This window comes from Cydia splendana, chromosome 9, assembly GCF_910591565.1.
Source record: "Cydia splendana chromosome 9, ilCydSple1.2, whole genome shotgun sequence".
In the NCBI taxonomy this organism is placed as follows: Eukaryota; Metazoa; Arthropoda; class Insecta; order Lepidoptera; family Tortricidae; genus Cydia; species Cydia splendana.
Window position 1 is genome coordinate 15,639,533 of NC_085968.1, and position 22,592 is coordinate 15,662,124.

Sequence of the window (22,592 nt, forward strand, 5' to 3'; positions counted from 1 at the left end):
TTTGTGTTTTCTGTCTGTCCAGATTAAATACATATTAATTTAACAGAACCTCAAATAATGGGGACTTCCCTCCTGTTCTACCTACTTACTCAGAATTAGACTTTAAAACAGTTATAGGTAAGTAGGTACCTATCTACTTACCTAGAGGTATTTATATCCAATGTTCAAATGCAGTGTGGAATGTATGTAAATATTAACATAGCTCCAATAAACAGCAGCTTTTAATCTAGTTATACAATGCTAAACACCAGCAATGCGTATGCCAAATAACAGCAATTTGCAGTTTGAAACGTTATGTCGAGTTTAAACCGTCGTATCATGGGGTAATTGCACACGTAGACCGTTTGTCTGCACTAAGTAGGTACTTATTACTGACCCATCAATTGCCTTACATAAAGACTCGGTCTTCTGTTATGTCAGCTGGTTAAGGCATCCATTGCATCACAACTGTACTTCCGCGCGAAGCGATAGTGTTTTGTTTATTTTTGCTAATTCACAATTTTCGATTTGCGTGTTATCTTGTAAAGCAATCTCGATCGATCGTTATCCTAAATAATACGTATTTCAATGAGAGAAAGGCTGATTAATTATGTTATTTTAATCTCCCGGGTCAGTGTCGTTCATTTTCGTAATTTATTTATTATGTTTCAAATGAGAATATGCACATATTTCTTGCCAATGTTATATGTGTAGGTATACATATAACGTTGGCATACTGACAGTATAAAATTACTGTAAGTAAATAGCTATGCAAAAAAAAACCTATAAAAAATGAATGGCTTAGAACAAGTTGTATGCTGTGTGTAAAATCAGTCAGACTTATTAGACAGTCAGTGCTTATTTTACGTAAATTACTTAAATGTCAAGCATTGAACCATTTTTTTGCAAAAGGAAACGAATGAATCTTAAATCACGCTTGTAAATACTTTAACACTAGGTACACTGTTACCTGTAACCTTCCGATAAATAAAGAAAATGCTACCCAACCTTGCTGTTTAGATTAATATTTCGTCGTCAATCAATTAATATTATTTAGTAGTACAAATTAAAAGGTCACCGATCCGTGACGCGACTCACGATGCTCTTTCGTAACAGACTACAACTTATGCACACCAAATCGCTGTCAATGTCGCCTTGACCGAAGATGATAAACATTTCATAACATCTATTTACATCTCTAGGGTAGAGATGTGCGCCGATGGCAAAATCATCGGCGGCGGCGTCCGATGATTTTTTTTCCGGCGGCGGCGGCGTGATCGGCGTGAAATCGGCGTGGCATAATTTTTGATACTGCATGCGAACGTTGCTGTAGAAACTCTATATTAAAGCCTTCTGAGTATTTACTAGGCTATCCAAAACATATTATGTGTGTTTTCTAAATTATTGCCGAAAATTATATCCCATCATGACACTTGGCAACCATTTATTACCAATACCAACCTAACGGTTACCAACGCTATGTTTAAATATTAGAATAAAAAGGATACTTTAAAACCCTACGTTTTAGGCAGTATTTTTACTTACTTTGCAAGTGGAATACATTTGTAAGTTAAGTCTTAAATCTATGTATATTGACTTTTCCCAGGCGCTGTCGCCTCACCTAGGTGCTAGGTGCATTATTGTTACGAAGTAATGATGAACTACATACTTTACATAAATGTCTGAACTGAAGTTTAACAGAATTGTAATGTTAGATTAAAGATGTCATCGTTTTCGAAAGAAAACGTCTCTGGCAGGTAGATTCGCTCAACAGAATGTCTTTGAAGTGTCCCGTTTTATGGAATACTAAGGTCTACTTTGTTTTATTTACTGCTAGCTTAGTGATGATAGTTGGTGATTTAAGTTCCTATAAGTACCTAGTTATAATTGTTTAAGTATAGCTTATTGCGAAGCTTTAGACTGATTTTCATAATTTTGATCGAAATATTACATATATTGTTAAGTACAAGAAGCTGATAATCACCATAAAATGACTAAGAATTGATCGTGTGTAATTTTAAATGAAATTGTATATTATGTGATGACGACGTAAGCCTTGAGGTTGGTCTGACGATAAATAGATCCAAAACCCAGTTAATGACCAACAGCAAGAAGCACAGGGTGACGGTGGATGGTAACATTTTGCAATATGTCGACGAGTATACCTATCTGAGCCAGATAGTCTCCTTCACAGATCACCAGGACAAGGAAATCGATAGAAGGATCGAAAACGCCTGGAGGAGCTTCTGGTCCATGAAGGAACTCATGAAGGGTAAACTCCCAATTGCACTGAAGCGCAAGCTCGTCGACATGTCCATCTTGCCCATCCTCACCTATGGTGCCCAAACCTGGTCACTAACTGAGGCGCAGAAATCCCGGCTCAAGGTTTGCCAAAGGGCAATGGAGCGAAGTATCCTGGGTGACCGAAGATCCGAGAGGGTGAGGAACACAGAGCTTCGCTCCAAAACCCGAATCGTCGATGTTGGGATGGACATGTCTGCCGGATGCATGATGACAGATGGGCCAAAATAGCCACTAGCTGGCATCCCCAGGGTAGTCGAGACAGAGGCAGACCGAGAAAGAGATGGCGGGACGACCTAGATGCATTCCAGCGGGATTGGCGGGATCTTGCTCAGCACAGGAAGGATTGGAAAGGAAGAGGGGACGCCTTTGCCCAGCAGTGGGACACACACATAGGCTAATACATATTATAAAAAAAAATATTATACAATAATATACAATTTCATTTACGTTCTACAAAAAAGCTGTGCGCAAAAATATCGAATAATAACCTGAGATCCAGAAACTAGATCTTGTTTAAGTTAACACTAAATCGTTATCACAGCTAACACCGCAACGACAAAAATGATGCTAATTTGGTTCACCGGCAAATAATAAGCGGAAAAGCATAAGGATCTTTAAATTATACCTCTGATACTATCTATTCACTACGCAACATGGAATAAGACACGATAGGTATCAAAATTTCTCACGCCGATTATACGCCGGTCAAATTTATCGGCGGCGGCGTGGAAAAATCGTCGGCGGCGGCGGCGCGGCGGCGCGGCGCACATGTCTACTCTAGGGTAACAGTAAATGTGGTGTATGTTGGTTGATCCATAAGCAAAAGGAGTCCGACGATAGAGTCCGCAAAAAAACAATTGCTCAACTCCAATGCATCAGATTATTTTTCCACACATGTGGATAAAAAGCACCAAAAGCACCTTTCTTATCAGTTTTTGAAGTACAAAGAGAGGCTTTATGAGCTGGTGTGGTAAAAAGTTATTTGTTGCAGTGATCTGTTCATTTGTGCTTTTTTTGTCGATATACAAACTTATGATGTCATTAATGTCGACAATTTTGATCGAGATCTAGAAGCTACAAAAGCGGTTACAGGCTAGCTCATTATTCTACTCTATCTAATATTCAATTTCATTAGCTTTAATTAAACCGGCTAGGGGAATCACGTAGCTTTATCGGACCGAATTATTTTGAAAAAATAACATAGCTATTTGACATATACATATACAACTACTTACTCTCGAAGAAAACGTAATGTCCTATTACTTATTCTACCTATTTGTAAGTTTATCCACTAATAGCGCTTCCGAGGACAGAGTTTAATCAGAAAGGCGACGCATTCGAATCTAATTCTAAGTACCTACTTATTTGTAATAAATGCCGACTAAAATAATAATAATAATGTCATTTGGTGAAAGCAAGCCTAACGCAAGTATTAACTATTTACCTACACACAATCCCCATTATGTTTCACAGATTGTAAACATTAGAAGTGTGTGAAGTCTTTTTACTAAGGCTACGACATCAGAGAGCTTGGTAAAGAAAACGCCATTGTGCTTTATATCAGCAATCATTGACCCCTAGTACCTAGACAATTATGGAGAATCAGTGGTTTTCGCAGAGTTTTGGCATTGTCTTAGTTATTGGTACCAGTATTCAATTCATCAATCAACTCTAGGGCAAGCCATCATAGTCAAAATGAAAACAATCTCGCTGTTAGACAGGCAGGTGAATATTTTGCGAAATGATCGCAGTTTGCGAAGCCAAATCAAGGTAGGTAGCTGCTGGGTAGCTGAGATATAAAGTACCTACAGATGTAGTGCAACAGTGGCGTGACTCCCATACAAGCCCAAAAGCCGGGCTTGCCCTAAGGCAACTAATTGCCTTACCGAAATTACGTAGTGATAAGATCAATAAAGATTATTTTAAAATCGCGCGCCAAACGAACCCGTATTATTAAATTCAAGCCACAGCGGCCTCGAACCGCGGCACGAGCGTGTTGCAAAATTTTGCCGCGGCGTGGCGTCTCGTCCGCGCGAAAGAAATCAGGCGTAGGATGTTCTAGCTACCCTGCTCGTACTCGAACTCGTTGGCTTGCAACCGTGCTTGCTTTTTCGTCCCGCTCTGGGCACTATCAGCCTACAAACCGCCAAAGAACGATGTAACTATTTGTTGGTATGTATAGCAATTTTATAAGGCGATTTAAGCTTGGCTTTTGTTTGGAGTGAAGTAAGCTGCATAAGTTCGCACGAGCGCGAGTTCGCGTTTACTTCAAGTGTATTATTACTTATTTAGTCGAGCCGAGTCAGTGGTCGAGACGAAAGTAACGAAAGTTTGTTTAAGTGAATTTGATTAAATAGTGAATGTGGATTTGTTCATTGTTGTGGCGTTTAGTTTAATAAGTGTTAACAATGGATCAAGAAGTGGTTCCTTGCGACGGTTTGAAATGCGTCCACGTTTTAGTCAACCAAAACAAGGTAAAGTCTTTGACCTTTGTCGAAAAACGGGACATAATTTCCGCGGCAAAACCAACACCCGACTTGTGTATTTCTCAGTCAAGTCAGTCGCGTCAGAGAAATATCTGTAGGGCCGTCTACAAAACTCATTGGATTGTTGGTTGTTCCCATACAAATAAGATGTATTGCTGGTGTTGCATATTTTTTTCGAACGACATTAACGTTTGGAATACTTCTGGCTATAACGATTTAAATAATTTATCTGGAGCGATAAAGAGGCACATGAATTCCGGTAAACATATGTGTGCAGTGATTTCTTTTAGCAATTTTGGGAAACAAAGGATCGAGGCCTCTTTGTCGCGCCAATTATCAGAAGAAATATCAAATCATAACATGCGTGTTGACAACAATCGTAGTGTTTTTCAGAGGTTAGTCGATATTGTGTGCCATTTAGCACAGCAAGAACTTCCTTTTAGAGGACACGATGAGTCAAACACTTCATTAAATAGGGGCAATTTTTTGGAACTTGTATCGTTGCTATCAAAATATGACGGCGTTCTAGAAAAACATGTTCAAAGCGACAAACCAAGCTCGAGCTATTTGTCTAACAAAAAGATTGTTCTAACCGCACAGCACAACTGTATGTAAATTATCATCGTGTAAATTTGTTAATATTGTATATACAAATGAAATTCACTTAAATAAATTAAACGGCTTTTGTCAAAGCCACCGGGGGTATGCAATTGCTGATATGTTTGTAATATTCTATCTACTAATAGTATGCCCTCGACACGTTAGCAGATGCATTTGAGTCCGAAGAGTGAAGATTGGACAGTTATTACGAAAACATATCTTTCGGCTTGCTCTACTCCAAAACCCTACGCACGCCACTGGAGTGCAATATTATTTTCCATCGTATTTCCACGGAAACGTACGAACGTGTCTTGCTATTTCAGTCAGTCTCAGTTTTTCTTAATTAATTATTCTGTACCAGCAAACTCATGCTCTTTTTCAACGCTTAGGGGCTGTCCATAAATTACGTCATCGATTTTTGTCGATTTTTGACCCCCCCCCCCCCCCCTATAATCATCCAAAAATCATGCTTCAAATGACCCCATTTCCTCCTACTTCATGCTACCGTCATCCGATGTCCAGACCCCCCCCCCCCCTAATTTGAAATGACGTAATTTATGAATAGCCCCTTATTAACAGTAAAGGATGACTCACGTTAGACCGGACCGCATCGTTTTCTATGGAAAGCATCACGTGATCGCCTGTCATGTCATAGAAAAGTAATCGCCGGAAGCTCCGGCCCGGACACGGCCCGGTCTAAAGTGAGTCATCCTTGAGTAACGGGTGGGCGCAAGAAAAGTTTACATTCTTCCGTCAGATGCGCCAGTTTTCCTGAATATACAGAAACGTAACAAACTCATTTTCACCGACAATAAAATCCCCACTCCCTCTACACTTGCTAATACATATTTGCTAATATGTATGCAAATGCTCAATTCCGATTGCCATATACTTATGTGCACTCAAGTGTATGTGGCACCTGGTGAATAAACACATCAAGTGTTGCGCAACTCGCGTAACGCATGCGCGTGCCGTACGTACAGAGGAAGCGAGGAAGACGGTGCCTGTCACCGTAGGTTATCCACTGTCTGTCTGAACTGGAGCGTATGTACTTTGATCTTAAAATCTGCTAAAGTATACTATTGATATGATATGATCGCCATTGCACCTCGCACAAAATGCACGCCATTGCAACTTATTATTTTAGTTAGTTAATAAAAGGTTCTGTTTTCATATCATGTCAAATTGAGTTTCATCCCAGAAATTCGCCTTTTTTCTCTGAATTTACGCACATTATGAAAATATGGTCTAGGGTTAAAGCTTATTAAATTCTGCACAAAAAGGTGTGTAAAAAAACTGGACAAGTGCGAGTCGGAGTCGCCCACCGAGGATTCCGTACTTTTTAGTATTTGTTGTTATAGCGGCAACAGAATACGTATTTTAATACTTTACAATATCAAAATTTTAACAAGTTGTTAAGATATATACGAGGCTAAAATAACCTACAGAAGGCTGACAACTTCAATTAAACTCCGCGAGTATCGTCATCGTTTTGAAGGCGCTAAATACATTCCTACTTATATTATTTTTACATTTTAGTTATCTGTGTGTGAAAAGTTATAAATCACTACACCTTATAAAACAAAGTCCCCCGCCGCGTCTGTCTGTTTGTGTGTATGTATGTTAGTTCGCGATAAGCTCAAAAACTACTGAACGGATTTTCATGCGGTTTTCACCTATCTATAGAGTGATTCTTGAGGAAGGTTTAGGTGTATAATTTGTTAAGCCGTGCGAAGCCGGGGCGGGTCGCTGGTTATTTATATGTATAGTAACAATGTGACAACACCTTGATTCTATTTATAACTTCGAAACGTAAAATTGGCCTTGCCTGACTGCAGTCATAAAAGTATTTAAGACATATTTTTGTATCACATTACACAGTTGAGTCTTCGTATTCGTTTACAGCCAATACTTTTACATAATTATCTGACAGGAACAAATGATTTCTAATTTTACTGTTGCAAAAAATTGGCAATAAAATATTATTACGCGCGCTATTCAAAGAGCCATACGGCATGGCAGATGTATAATTATAGGTAAATACCTTGTCATAGCTGTTTTTTTTTTATTAGCCTGGTTTAGTGTCCCACTGCTGAGCAAAGGCCTCCCCTCGCTTCCTCCACTCAACCCTGTCTTTTGTTGTTTACAGCTCAAGATGTTAATAGATTCTAATAGTTAAAAATCGCCGCCTATTTACTCCTGGCACGAAATTATCTAACTCTACTGTCATTTGTTTCAGACAAATGAGATGATAAGGCTGCACCTGACGGGCCGACACCTTCGTGTGATGCTGTGGTGCATCCTGCTAGGACTGCAGCCAGCGTTCGGCGGCATACTAGACCCATTCAACTGGGCCAGATCAGACAGAATTGAAGTTAACATCCCTTGGTTGCCATGTAAGTTTACTGAATTATTTATTCATCTATTTATTCACAAATAAGCTTCCAGACTAGTTATTATAATATACTATGTTACACTTACAGTATTAGAATTAGATGTCAACATTACAAAAATAATATATCAATAATATATTGTTTAGTTTGTATTTTTATGTCCCAATAAAGTCTCATTTTATAATATATAGGTAATTTAAAAAAATACGCGGTTCCAATAATTTGGTAACACGTACCTCTCTCTCATTCAGAAAAGCACGTGCGCCTGATTTAATTACTTTCTTAAACAATAAATTAACCCAAGGCGTTCACTACCAGCCAAATAAGAGATTAACAGGAACATTATGATCCTATTAAACTCGATTGGAGATACCCTTTTTGGCCTGGGACTTTGAACTGTACTTATACTTACCGTCGCGTCGAAAGCCCGTAATCTCGTATTATTCTTCAAGTTACATTAAAGCTTGAACGAATTAACTTTAAAACTAATAGAGCATAGAGTTTTGATTTAACAAACGTTTTGAAAATACAGTATAATTAAACAAATCAAAATTATATTTCAGTCGAAAACGAAACGAGATGCTACGACGAGCTTGGTTGCCTGAACATCACAAGGAGTTGGTACCACCTCATCCACCGGCCCTTCAATGTGTTCCCGCTTCCTAGAGTCGTTATAAACACAAGGTGAATACAATAAATTGTTAAGGCCTATGTTATGTATGTTTATGTATAATGCGATGCAGTGCATAATTTGTTCTCCATCGTATTTTCTCGGAAACGTTCGTATTTGTCATGCTATTTCAGTCAATCTCAGTACTTTTTGTACCGAGACTGACTGAAATAGCAGTCTTACTATTAACGTTCGTACGTTTCCGTGAAAATACGATGGAAAATAATTATGCACTACATCTGATATGTATATCTACTTTGAGATCTCAGACTGACAGTGACAAGTATGCTCCATTTCTATTTATTGAATGTATAAGGAAATGTTCTCTTTTCAGGTTTATTTTATACACAAAGAAAAATCCCACCGATGGTCAAATACTGAATGTGAACGTGAACAAAACTATAGTGAAATCCAACTTCAGCCCGCGACGACTCACCAAGATGATCATACACGGCTTCATCGACACGCCTCTGTCCAACTGGGTTAGTCACAAATGTCACAATACACTTATTTTAGATATAATTAAAGCTACGGATTTTATGTGGAGTGATCAGGCTCAAGACCGAGAACGTAGTCTAATGTTAAAATAGAAATGCAAACCGTTATGTACAACTGTATTTTGATGTTAGACTCCTTCGACGAATGTGAACTTTTTTGCTTGCAATACATGGTTCCACATTCCTCCAAGGTCCATATAACATAATCAAAAACACGCTCTCCCTTTTTAGATTTGACTAGCGTATATAACCTACATCGACATTGTGTTTCCTTAGAGTTTCCTTTCTCTTATATAATAATTTTACCTTTCCGCAAATGATCTATTTAAATTACTTATTGCTCAACTTGTAACTATACGATTTCATCAACACGCCACTATCAGACTGAGTTAGTAACAAACCACAAACTTACTTCCTAAAACCATAACTACAGCCTGAGGCGATTCTCCGAGATTATTACACAGATACTTACGCGCTTTTGTCCCAGTGACTTAATTACGATAACGCCAATAAATACTTACGAAGCTATAAATAGTTTTTAACCTGCTTTTAATGCATTTTTCCGCTTCCTTCTCAATATTCTTATCTTACTTGCATCCCAATTGTTCTTCGAAATAATCCTAGCTGCCAGTAAATAAAGTTCATATTGCAAACAAAAGTAAAATATAAATAAAGTGATGTTGTAAAAAGTCAACTTACATCACGGCTATTACAGACTATTATCTGATTTTGAAGCATCTTAAGTGCCATTACGTGCCAGGTGAGAAACATGGGGAACTGTTAACGATTGTTTTATTGTTAGGTATATTATATTTTATGATAACATTAAATAAGCTATGTCAATATGATATAAATAAGCTATGTCAATATAATAGTTGTTTCCAATCATTTAAATGTTGTCTTTATTCACGCAGTCCGTTGATTAGCTAAAAAAATCGGCTAAGTAGAAAAACCTCGATGATGCTCGAAAATTCATGCTATGAAATGAAGACTGCCAAATTAAGATATTTTTTGTTCTTAAATAAGATGAAAACTCAGTTTTCTTTAACACATTTCTAATATCTTGGATTACCGGGTTTCAGCATGTTAGTCTACTTATAGATAATTTACGTCATTCGCTCATTCGTTCCAAATCAAATTAATCCCTAGAAAATCATCTGCCATTGCCAGAACTTTTTTTTTCTTTTCACTTTACTTCTGTGGAAAAATATTTTTTTACATTTCTTGTAATGTTTTTTTCTGATTGCGTAATAGAGTTCTAAGGGGGTCATCCATTAATTACGTCACACGTTTAGGGGGAGGGAGGGGTCAAGAAAATGTGACATGTTGTGACATGGGGGAGGGGGGAGTCACAAACATTGTGACGTCACTTTAACTTCATCAGTCACCGAAAATTAATTTATATATTTTTATTCGCTGTACAGTGGAGGGGGGGAGGGGTCAAAAAACCTAGAAATTCGTGTGACGTATTTAATGGATGATCCTTAATAATATGTAAATAATTTTTATTTTAGATGCTAATTGTATTGATAGGTCAGTGAGATGAAGGACGAACTGGTGAAGGCGGGCGACTTCAACGTGGTGGTGGTGGACTGGGCGGGCGGCAGTCTACCGCTATACACGCAAGCTACGGCCAACACCAGGCTGGTTGGCTTGGAGGTGGCGCACTTCGTTAACACACTACAGGTAACTAGATGTAACTGACTTCAACGTGATGGTGGTGGTGGACTGGGTGGGCGGCAGTCTACCGCTGTACATGCACGCTACCGCCAACACCAGGCTGGTTGGCTTGGAGGTGGCGCACTTCGTTAACACACTACAGGTAACTAGATGTAACTGACTTCAACGTGATGGTGGTGGTGGACTGGGTGGGCGGCAGTCTACCGCTGTACACGCAAGCTACCGCCAATACCAGGCTGGTTGGCTTGGAGGTGGCACACTTCGTTAACACACTACAGGTAACTAGATGTAACTGACTTCAACGTGGTGGTGGTGGACTGGGCTGGCGGCAGTCTACCGCTATACACGCAAGCTACCGCCAACACCAGGCTGGTTGGCTTGGAGGTGGCACACTTTGTCAACACGCTACAGGTACCTAACTAGCTGTAACTGACTTTAACGTGATACTGCAGGAATCAATCCGGATTAATTAAGTCACTTTCTGGTCGTGCCCATAGGCGAAAGTCATATTCAAGCGTAGACAGGCGTGTTTCACACATGTAAGGATAGGTCTCGCTCTTGCTTCTCACTGAGCGTAACTGAGTTAAAAAGGAATATTTTATATATGATCCATTCTTAGGTGATGTACCCAAAGTTGCATTGTATGAATTAACCGGCGTAGGTTTTTTAATGCCAAAAAAATTAACTGTATATAACAATGTGTGGTAATATTTTTCCAGAAAGACCACGGTCTGAATCCTCTTGACGTACACATCATAGGGCACTCGCTGGGTGCCCACACGGCGGGTTACGCCGGGGAAAGGATACAAGTAAGCTATCTTTACAAACGTCATACAACTACACTAGAAATATTTGTGATGTTTAGAGGCTACGCATAGCATAGTTTGTTCTCCATAAATCACGATCAGGACAAATGCTCCTAAGAATTAAATTCTTCTACCATTTCTACTAGTATTACCTTTTTTAGACGCACTCACTTGCTTCGTTGATAACACACACCTAGCCTTACCTTATAGAAAAAGTTGTCGATTACATTGTTACTAACAATAGATTTAATGATTGTCTTTAATCTAGCATCTTACTTAGGGATTAGGAAGGATAACAGGCCTGGATCCGGCCGAACCATATTTCCAAGGAATGCCGACTAGTGTTCGCCTCGACCCGACCGACGCTGAATTCGTAGACGTCATACACACAGACGGAAAAAGCATTTTCCTTTTAGGTAATGCTTCCACGTAACTATGACTGTGTACTTATCATACTTACCCACTGGCTTTTATTAATCCATGACGCACTTTCTTAGATAATTACGCATGTAATCCGTTATCACATTAACTTAGATCTAAGCTTTGTTGCTCTTTTTCAATAAAACGTACTAACAATATCGTAACATATGTATATTTATATATAGATTGTAAATATCTATTATTCGGGGTGTTATCAGATGTGTGATCATGATCAGAATTTTATCATTTCATATTTGTAAAGTAAGATGTTTTGACCCGTTAAAATCTTGGTATTGTGTCCAGTCCAGAGCTTCAATTGGTACAGTCAGCGTCATATAGTAGGTAGCATAGCATCCAAAGTATTCAAATAGTTCGGTACGCCATACTAAATATATGGTGTACCGAACTATTTGAATACTTTGGATGCTATACCTACTATATGACGCTGACTCTACCTATGAAAAATAATTTCGCTCAATATTACAGTTTAGGCTAACTACATCTTAACGCTTTTTCTGAAAACTAGCATTATTTTCTGTTAAAAAGGATGTCATAATTAATAACTTTATTTTTGTGGCATTTATTGGCGTTATTAACTTTACTGTGTTTCATAACTAGATTGCATTGTAAATGCGTTCAGTTCCAACGGATATAAATTGTTTCCTGACTACATTTCCGATATCATCCTCAACGCTTATTGCTATTAATTCCATCAAATTCATGAATATATATTTATTATGTATTTATCGCATACGGTAACTAATCATCCACGTGTTTTGTTCACGCGTGCGACAGACTTTGTGTTTATGGCAGGATATGGGATGTCACAACCCGTGGGCCACTTGGACTTTTACCCAAACAATGGGAAGGAACAGCCGGGTTGTGACCTCACCGAGGGCCCGCTGGTGCCCCTCACGCTGGTCAAACAGGGCCTGGAAGAGGCCTCAAGGGTGCTAGTGGCTTGTAATCATGTTCGAGCTATTAAACTTTTCACGGAATCTATCAACGGGAAGTGTTCCTATATAGGTAAGCATTCGTTCGTGTATTATATAATGAATATTATGAATAGAGTCTAAAGAGCATTTCTGTTAAGAAGGTCAAAAGTTAAAAATTATTACAAGATAAATTCCAGGATAAGGTCCCAATCCGTAAAAAAATAAAATATATCTTAAGCCCCATTTAGACGGATCAAGAACTTGCATGCAATATTCAACGTTCTATACAATGAATTTAGTCAATCGACCAAACACCGCAATGTAACGAAAATTTTATGCAAGTTCTTGAACCGTCTAAATGGGGCTTTAAATAAATAAACTGTCTCTTGGTTCGAAAACTTGAAAGAGTTAGTAGCTAGGTACTGTGGAATGTATGTGCAACACTAACGATGGAGACCGAATCCCAGTATGGCCACATCCTCATCGAGTTTAAAAAACTCAAACGACTATCAATATTGAATTGTTTGTGTTTCAGGACATCAGTGTCCGTCGTACCAACATTTTCTGGATGGAAAATGTTTCCATTGCGGCCACGGATGTGCGATCATGGGGTACGCATACTGTACATTATTATCAGAAAGAAACCATTCTTAAGAGCATATTTTACTTTCTCAGATTTTTACCGTCGGAACGAAAACGGAAATATTAAGACTGCAACAAGCAAGCGCTGTCAAGTTTTGCGAAAACTAATATCTCTTGAATTTGGAAACCATTTTTGAAAATTTCCTCTACATATACATATATTTATGCTAAAATTACTTACAAGTAACATGCAAGTAACTTTATAATATCAGATATATATTATCTTGTTGTTAGTTTCCACGCCGACAGTTCTCCAGGCTTGATAACGAACAAGAACAATCAGTCGGAGAACGAAGTATACCCGTCTGAGGAACAAGAGACTATCGGAGCTAGGTACTATCTCAACACTGGGAAAGAACAACCATTTTGCCGTAAGTACTCGAGATTAAGGCAGAGTTTGTGTATTAAACCTACGCGGATCCACATTTGTATAATTATAGCGTATTGAAAGATTGATCGTGATCGCGTATCTATTCGAGTTCAAAATATCAGAACAAGAACAGGGATAAGTTCGTTTTTGTACATTGTATACTTTCTGTTTAATTGTATCTTAACCTGTCTTATGTACAAGAAAGTGTTTAGGTACATACATGTTACAGAACTAATGATCATAATACTCAACGGAGATATGATACGTTGAAATGTGTACAAATATGAACCCGTTTTAGTATACCTAATAAACTTTTTAAAGATATTTCATGATTTTGAATATAGTTATATGATGTGACTTATTAGTAGGTAAGTAACAAAATATTAAATTAACCTTCATCATTTATGCATTTCTTTCAGAACGCCATTACAGGATCGCTATACAACTAGCTAACCCGAAAGGAGCAGAGTCTTGGGTTCAGGTAAATTAATTTCTAATATCTCACTATAGGTACCTTTTAACGTACCTTAATACCTTATTTACTTTAGTACTATGAATTACTCAAAAAGCGCTGACCGATTACGACTATACCGTCATATGCTGATTTTAATCGTACAATCAATCTCAATACTCGTAATGTACCTACGGTCCTACGCCGATCGTTATTGTCAGGTGAAAATTGACAAGTTGGTGAAATACGACCATGGACCAGGGTGTTGGGCGACTCGTAAATCTAACCGCCAGTGGCGTAACTAGGGGGGGGGGGGGTTGGAGGGGGCACGTGCCCCGGGCGCCGTCCAAGGGGGGCGCCAAAATGGGCAAAAGACTACCTCTCCGCCTTGCCAAAGGCACAGCAGGAAAACTTTTGTCAGTCGTATTTACCACCACTGTGAAGTGTGAAATGCGGATGGTAATCTGGCCCACAGCTCAAAAGAGAAAGCCGATCATTTAGGTACTCTTTTTGCCTCGAACTCGACCTTGAAAGACGACGGTAGCGCCCTACCGCCCCCCATAGTCTAACCTGTTCACTTTAAAAAACTGCAAATGGATGTATGTACAGGTTAGCCGTTTGGCACACGCATACTAGAGGTCAAAACAAAATTCTTGACCCGCAGTTCCTAAAAAAAATTCCCTTAGGAGGGGAGTGCTGAGTCATTGTTTTTTTTGTATGTGAAAATTTTTTTTTTTTTTTTCAGAAACCTATCGTGTGTCATATGAAAGGGCTTCTTGAGGCGATTCTAAAAATATACATCATAACATTTGAGCCTTTTTTTTTAAATTAAAACAAAAATAATTTTCAAAATATACCAAGTTTGGGCTCCTCCAGATACGATATGGCTGATTTTTTTTGTACAATATACCGCAAATGATCCGTGATATCCTCATATCTAACCCTAATAAAGCAATTTTGAAAATAATTTCATTAAGTTTTTTTTTTAATTTTTCAATTTTACTAAGTGATACAGTCCTACTTCAGTACCTATTTTGCGAGACTTAATGAAACTGTACTGCAGATATGGTGCATATTAATCATAAAATGATACGAAATATCCATATATCCAACGGGAAATACCTCGTAACTAGGGAATGCAATATCAGTCTCGGGAAAGGTTTCAAATTTCCCGGGATTGGGTCAGGACCAGTTCCGAGAAATCCCGGGAAATCGGGAAATTTCGGGAAAATTAAAAAAGTTATTATTTTGATCGAAATGATTATAATCAAATGATTAGTTAATATTACTATTAGTTTTTAAACTAAATCAAACTTAACGGTTGATATTTCAACTAAAATATACCTATCTGTAATAAATGTCAATATTCAAATTCAGACAATGTTTTCTAAGAATCAACTAACTAATACGGCTCAGCGACCCAAAGAGAGGGTCTTGGCCTCCGAAACGAAAGCACACCACTTTTCCCGATCCTGCGCCGTTTCCTGCCAATTATCGGCTTGAAGCTGACGCAGATCCGCTTCCACACTGTCTCCCCAGTGGTACCTGGGCCGACCTGCCGGGCGGCCACCAGTCGGTCTTCCCAGGTACGCCCTCTCGGCAGCCCGATCCTCTCCCATTCTTAATAGGTGACCGAACCAGCGAAGTCTGTGGGATTTCGTTTCGCCGATGATATTGGGTCCGGCCACCAACTCCTCGATTTCGACGTTTTCCGTATCCTCCACGTGCCGTTGTCTCTCTTGATAGGTCCCAGGATCTTACGAAAGATCTTTCTTTCCGCTACCAGGAGTTGACTTTGCTCTTTTTGTGTTAGTGTCCAGGCCTCGCACCCATACATAAGGATTGGTCGGATAACGGTCAATATCCTTAACTTAGTATTTCTGCTGAGAAGGACACCAACACTTTATGGAGGGCTGCACTGCATCGCATCGCGTTTTAGATGCGAATATTGATCTCCTCCTCCCTGGTGTTTATATCGGTAATACCGGAACTTGTCAACTCCACGGTAGACGGTACCCCCAACATGGAGAATTCCGCGCTGAAGTCGTGTATTTTTGTAGCGCTTCATGTGGAGGTATTCAGTTTTTGACTGGTTAATCCTGAGACCTATCCTAGGGGCCTCTCGCTCCAAGACACTGGCTGGCTGTACTACTTCTTCGCGGCTTTCCCCTAATAAAGCCAGGTCGTCCGCGTACCCTATCACTTTGTGCTTGCCGCTGAACTCCAGCCCTATGTCCAACGCTAAAACTTTTCGTCAACATGTTCAAGGGCTAAGTTGAAAAGCATGGGTGATAACGCATCTCCCTGCTTTAGACCGGTCATCACCTTGAATTCCTCGGTCAGCTCACCGCCTACCCTGGCACGCATCCTACTCTCTTTTGTTGCTGTAGTGATCATGGCTACTAGTTTTCTAGGGATGTTAAAATTTATAAGAATGGCATACAGAGCGTCCCTGTCTATGCTGTCATAGGCCTTATGGTCCTTGCCTTAGTGAAGTCCACAAACAAAAAGTGAACGCTTTGGGCGTACTCCCACTCCTTCTGCATAATCTCTTTGAGCAAGAGAATCTGGTCCATCGTGCTGCGGTTTCTGCGGAAACCACATTGGTAACCCCAAGGATTCTTTCAGAATATGGTTCCAGCATCTTGAGCCATAGCTCTACGTTGGACAAAACTTTGTACGCTGTAGTGAGTAAAGCGATTCCTCGATAGTTTGAGCATCGCATCTCTTTTTTGTGGACTGGACCGATGACACCGACGTTCCATTCGTGTGGCTGTTCCTCTAGGTCCCATATTAAAGCTCTCATTTGCTGGTAATATGAGCGTAAATAACTGATCGCATCTAAACTCTGTCACTTAAACTGGATCTTAATCGGTTACAAATGTCCAGTCGAAGAAAACGTACCCATATACCATTGCTCTGTTAAACAAAGTATTGTTTTAGAAAAAATATATATATATGTAATATATGTACAACATAATTTCGGGCTCGCAGCCAATTCGCAATTAAATATAAATCGATATAACATAACATTTATAAATTTCCCGAAATTTCGATATTTCCCGGGAATTTTGTCTCCAGTTCCGGTACTGGATGAAAGTGCCCGTTCCCGGGAATTCTCGGGAAAAATCAGTCTCGGGAATTCCCGGGAGCATGCCCTACTCGTAACCCTTTTACTGCGACTTTTCATCAGCTGGTATAGTTTTATATGAAAAACTAAACAAACTATACCAACTGATGAAAAGGCGCAGTAAAAGGGTTAAAGAGGTATTTCCCGTTGGATATATGGATATTACGAATCATTTTATGATTAATATTTACCGTATCTGCAGTACAGTTCCATAAGTCCCGTAAAATAGGTACTGAAGTAGTACTGTGTCACTATGTAATATTGAAAAATTAAAAACAAAATACTAACTAAATGAAATTATTTTTTAAATTGGTTTTTTGGGGTTAGATATGATATGAGGATATCACGTATCATTTGTGGTATATTGTACAAAAAAAAATCAGCCATAGCGTATCTGGAGGAGCCCAAACTAGGTATGTTTTAATAACAAAACTTCCGTGAGGCACAGACATATTAAATATATTAAGAACGGGTCACTCACGTATTTCGACTTAAAATACGTGAGTGACCCGTTCTTAATATATTTAATAGGTATGTTTTGAAAATTATTTTTGTTTTAATTAAAAGAAAATGGCTGAAATGTAATGATGTGGTATATTTATAGAATCGCCTCAAAAAGCCCTTTCATTTAACACCACACACGATAGTTTACTAAAAAAACATTTTAAATAAAATGACTCGGCACCCCTCCTAAGATAATTTTTTTTAGGAGCTGCGGATCAAAAAATTTGTTTTGACCTCTAGTATACGTGTGCCAAATGGCTAACCTGTACATCGATTTGCACTGTTTATATGAAATTCGGGTCGTACAGCTGCCGCTACCATTCCGCGGTGCGAATACTCTACAGCGTGTGTCTTTCATAACGACATTGGTTTTAAGTAACGATAGTTTAAAGTGCTGTTAACAGTTTTATCAAAAGAAATATAACGATTACCTTTTATTATTAAGAGTAATTAATTTAAAACAAATCTCGAGCAGCAATGTAATGCAAACATTTATTTGCCGTTTCAGAGAGGAAGAGCTAGTTTCGTTTCCATTTAAATTCGATCAAAACATTAAAGTAACTCGGAACTGTTGCCGACGTTAACTTATTTACTGAATTATCCACTAGAAAACACTGCAATTTAAAACATACGCGATTTTAACCACACTAGCACAACAAATTTACATCAACAAATCTTTCTGTCTTAGCCACCACATTTATGAATCGCAATATTCACTGAACTACACTGATATCAAAAATCACTGCACATACATTTATTATCACTTCCTAGAAATCACATTACCTAGTTCAAACATGCTTATTAAATTTATTAGGAATGTCTGTGTTGATCAACAAACTTGATGTTATCTTGACACTTCAACCCAATCAAATGTGAAGTTGTCAATCGGTACTTAAACGAAATGATTATCTGATTCCGCCTTCTTAGTTAACACAAAGTTACCTACTTACATCAATCTTTGACTGCACTGGCTGGTATGACAGGATGCAGGTAGGTTGACATAAATTTAGGTGACTTTTTTCATGAAATTGTCATGTCATAATTTTCTTGCCAAAATGCCACGACCATCGCCTCATACCTCGCAAGAATTAGCGGATATGATTCTAATGTATGGCGAAGCTATGCAAGATGCTAGACTAGCGTTAATCGAACTTTGACCAAGAAACACTTGCGAATGCGAAGTTTCTCCTCAAGTAACTTTTGTGAGTGAGAAAGAGAGGAGAAACTTCGTAAAGTGTTTCGCGATAGCAGGGGGTTAAGTCCTTTTCTTACGAACAAGGTCACTTGTCATGATTTTTGACGGTCTTGTCAATCAAAAGTGTCACCGACATGTACGATGTAGGCATGTAATTGTAATAGGTGTCAGGATGTTACTAAGAGCGAAATTTCAATGAAATCACATGTCAATTGTTAAGTTTAATAAAATTTATTACTGATACATTGCGTGCCCAATTAATTTGTATGAAAATTTTTATTTTTTAACTAAATATGCTAATTTCAGTTCATTAGGACTTATACTTTCAGCCCTTAAAATTAGTGTCGTTATGAAAGACACACACTGTATACCAGAAACTTCTATCAAGCAGAGGGATATTCGGTGAGAGTTGCTATGCTTTCGTTTTATAAGGCGAGCGGGCCGAGTGCTTCAGAGTTGTGTCCCGTGTTAGCGCGTCTTTTCCGTCAGGGGTCTCCTGTCGCGAAGTTACCATCTTATGGACTGTCCAAGAGACTACCTATGCAAATGGATCGCTAGCCCTTTGCCCGGCAGGCGCATATGAGCCGTAGTAGACGGAACATACTCCAATAGCTGTTGCTGCATATCTGTGACATGTTGTCTATCGGACGACAGTAGGTACTGGGGATTCTGGGGGGGGCAAATTTGGTGCCTGCCCCGGGCGCCATATCCTCTAGCTACGCCACTGCTAACCGTACTTCGGCTTCGTGATGTTATTTAAAACTTTTATAATTGTGTTTACATCTAAACAATTATCTTTTAACAGGGCTTCTTAAAAGTGACGTTACTATCTGACCGAGGAGTAATTCGAGGGATGGATTTAACCCCAAGTAATTACGTCAAGTAAGACCATTCATTCAACAGTTCTACGATTCTCGGGAATTCTAATACGAGTGTTCTACGAAATACTGTAACTGACTCGTTTTCGATTTCAGATTAGAACATGGAACATCGTTCACAGTGGTTGTCACTCACCCAATGGATTTGGGTGGCAAAGTTAGGAAGGTAAGTTAGATTAGGAACATAATTACGAAGTTTTTTTACTGTTTGCAATTGACAAATGTTAATTATACTTCTAGATCATAATTAGAACACATATAGGTTCTAATTTCACTGTTCTGCTCCCAAAAGTTACCAAAGAACATTGATGAAACAATTTGATACAGCCTTAAACTATGTCGGAGGCTATTTATTTCGATACCTACAGATAACTTACAACCACAAATAAGGCTCCTGTATCCAGTAAAATTTGGGAACAGAAAAGACAACTTTCATTTATCTGTGTGTTTATGAACCTTATAGAATCTATGCGGAAAGAGAAAAGTAGAGTTAATAAAACCAGGAATTTGAGCGTCAGCGTCAGTGATATCATTATGAATGAAATGGAATATGTACAAAGACACGTGTAGTTCATATTGTGATAATATCAAACAGACTGCACTCACAAGCATCTTGTTTTGCAGGTGGAACTATCATGGGAATACGATATGAATGTGCTGGAGCCGCGGTCTCTGTGCATTCTGTGGTGCAACGACCGCTTGTACGTCAAGTCGGTGCTGGTCGACCAGATGGAGCTGCCTAGCAGAGGGTAAGTAAAGCATACCAGGCTAGGGGCACATCCCGGCATTTCGATGTTTTTAAGCTGAACTATCAGAGGATAGTTTGATCGACAATGACTTGAGTAAATTTGTTCTAATTAAAATGAAATTGGGCAAACGTGTAGTTAAAGTCAGTGGAAATTTTAGTCATTAAATTATGAGCAAACTTGATCAAGGGGTTATTGAGCTAGAAGAGCATAGAAGGCTAAAAAGCTATTTGTGAGGGGACTTGCTATTCTGGTCATCTTATTTGCAAGAAAGTATGGTCGAGTTTGGTATCAAATCAAAGTGTTCGGCTTACACATTTATAATATTGTTTTTAAATTTACCATTTTTGAACAATTAGCAAGATAAAAACGAAATAAAATAAACATAATATAGGTATTTAATATTTGACTAGAAACATTTTGGCTACAGATACCTACAGTTTATTTTAATCTCTATGGTGACTTAAATCTATAGCCCCCTCCACACTCGTGCGACTAACTAGGTGCAACAAATTCAATCGCTGTATATCTTAGAGCATTTAATAACTGGAGTCGCCTTTAAGAGTTTACCCCTCTGCCGAAAAACCTGCACAATGTACACAGTAAGTTCCTAACCTTTTTGAATTATTTTGAATGGCATGCTCTTTTTCCCAGGAAACGCAACGTAGACTTCAGCAGTAAGCTCTGCACGCCAAAGCGTGAATTCGCCGAGATCCCCAACCGCGGCTCGGCCAGTTTCTACGACAACTGCGGCAGGTAGCGGCGCCGTGTCGGCGTGTCGGCGCGTCGGCTTTAGTTTCCACCGGCCGCACACTAAGTGCCACCCTGCTACTTCTCAAACATTGGCACTGTGTGTGTCTGGCACCGAACGTGAAAGAGACTGTGTACATAAACGGCGGAAACGCGACGTTTGATTGGTGAATCCGTTGCCGTGCAAGAAACGCCTCTGTGTACAGGGCCGTATTTCCGCCTAGGCCCACAAGGCCTAGGGTCCAGGCAACCTAGCAAGGGTTTTGAGATGGATAACTGGGCCCTAAATTTCCAGTGCTATACCAAGTGCCTAGGTCCTAGGTCTCTGAATCCGCGCCTGTATGTAGACTCAAATGCAGTCTAACTACGGTACTTAAAGATCTGTCATGCAGGCGTATCTCATCATATCAGCCGGAACACGTCCACTACTGGACAGAAATCATGCTCATGTTCCAAGAATATCCACATTTCTGGTTGTGCGTGTCAACTGACTAGATTGGATTGGTTAGAGGCTTTTCCACGTTGTACGATATGTCCGCTATGTGGACGAAAGGCGATATCTCACCGGTACAAAAAACTTATGAACATCACAAAAATGAAAATAGTGAAGTATTTAGTGATGTGGATATTGTGGATGGATCCCCCGGGGAGTGACCCTGGGGGGAGGATGGACCTGAGACTGTGGATCCCAGTGATCATTATACAGGGTGACTTGAGATTCTGTACCTAAATTATAAACTTGTTGACGTTAATGTTTTTAGGCGCTGTTGAATACTCGTTTAAATATAGTTTAGGTATTGAAGTAAACTTGTTTCAAAAGTATTTGTGGCCAATTTCGATGTTATTAAACTCAAAGTATAAAATCGTAGATATATTTTCGATTATATAATTCTGTTATTTATTTATTGAGGGTTTATGTTTTTTTCTTCTTGCGGTTGTTGTAAATATAATAAAGTTAAGTTTGATAAAAAAAAAGTAAACACTATATCTATAAGCATTTATACAAAGTAAGTCTGAACAAATTTTATTTATTTAAAGGTGATTTTATACTTGCCGAATATAATTGCTAAAACCTATACTTTTCTTTTACTTCCTACAAATAGAAAAAAATCCTTCAACAGAAAGTAATATTCCTTCGTTCATAGTTTACCAATTA

At 38.9% G+C, this 22,592-nt stretch overlaps 1 protein-coding gene and 1 long non-coding RNA gene across 2 annotated transcripts in view; both read left to right on the forward strand.

Moving 5' to 3' along the window:
* Positions 1–22,592, forward strand: part of LOC134793710 (uncharacterized) — a 192,463-nt gene that overhangs the window by 84,281 nt on the left and 85,590 nt on the right. The window lies entirely within an intron of this gene.
* LOC134793700 (pancreatic triacylglycerol lipase-like) lies at positions 413–22,512 on the forward strand. The gene is made up of 15 exons (XM_063765351.1): positions 413–609; positions 7,609–7,765; positions 8,326–8,446; positions 8,767–8,914; positions 10,463–10,615; positions 11,329–11,418; positions 11,696–11,831; positions 12,649–12,861; positions 13,306–13,381; positions 13,647–13,783; positions 14,202–14,263; positions 19,868–19,944; positions 20,037–20,106; positions 20,565–20,689; positions 21,341–22,512. Exons 1-15 carry the CDS (start codon positions 568–570, stop codon positions 21,444–21,446), a joined length of 1,713 nt encoding a protein of 570 aa, XP_063621421.1. The 5' UTR covers positions 413–567; the 3' UTR covers positions 21,447–22,512.

What these genes read in the sequence shown, in the direction of transcription:
- LOC134793700 (XM_063765351.1), top strand. Translation starts at nt 568, where the DNA reads ATGAGAGAAAGGCTGATTAATTATGTTATTTTAATCTCCCGG. An exon ending in ACGCCGGGGAAAGGATACAA is followed by an intron (nt 11,419 to 11,695) that starts GTAAGCTATCTT and finishes CATCTTACTTAG; the next exon opens with GGATTAGGAAGGATAACAGG. An exon ending in CGGGAAGTGTTCCTATATAG is followed by an intron (nt 12,862 to 13,305) that starts GTAAGCATTCGT and finishes TTTGTGTTTCAG; the next exon opens with GACATCAGTGTCCGTCGTAC.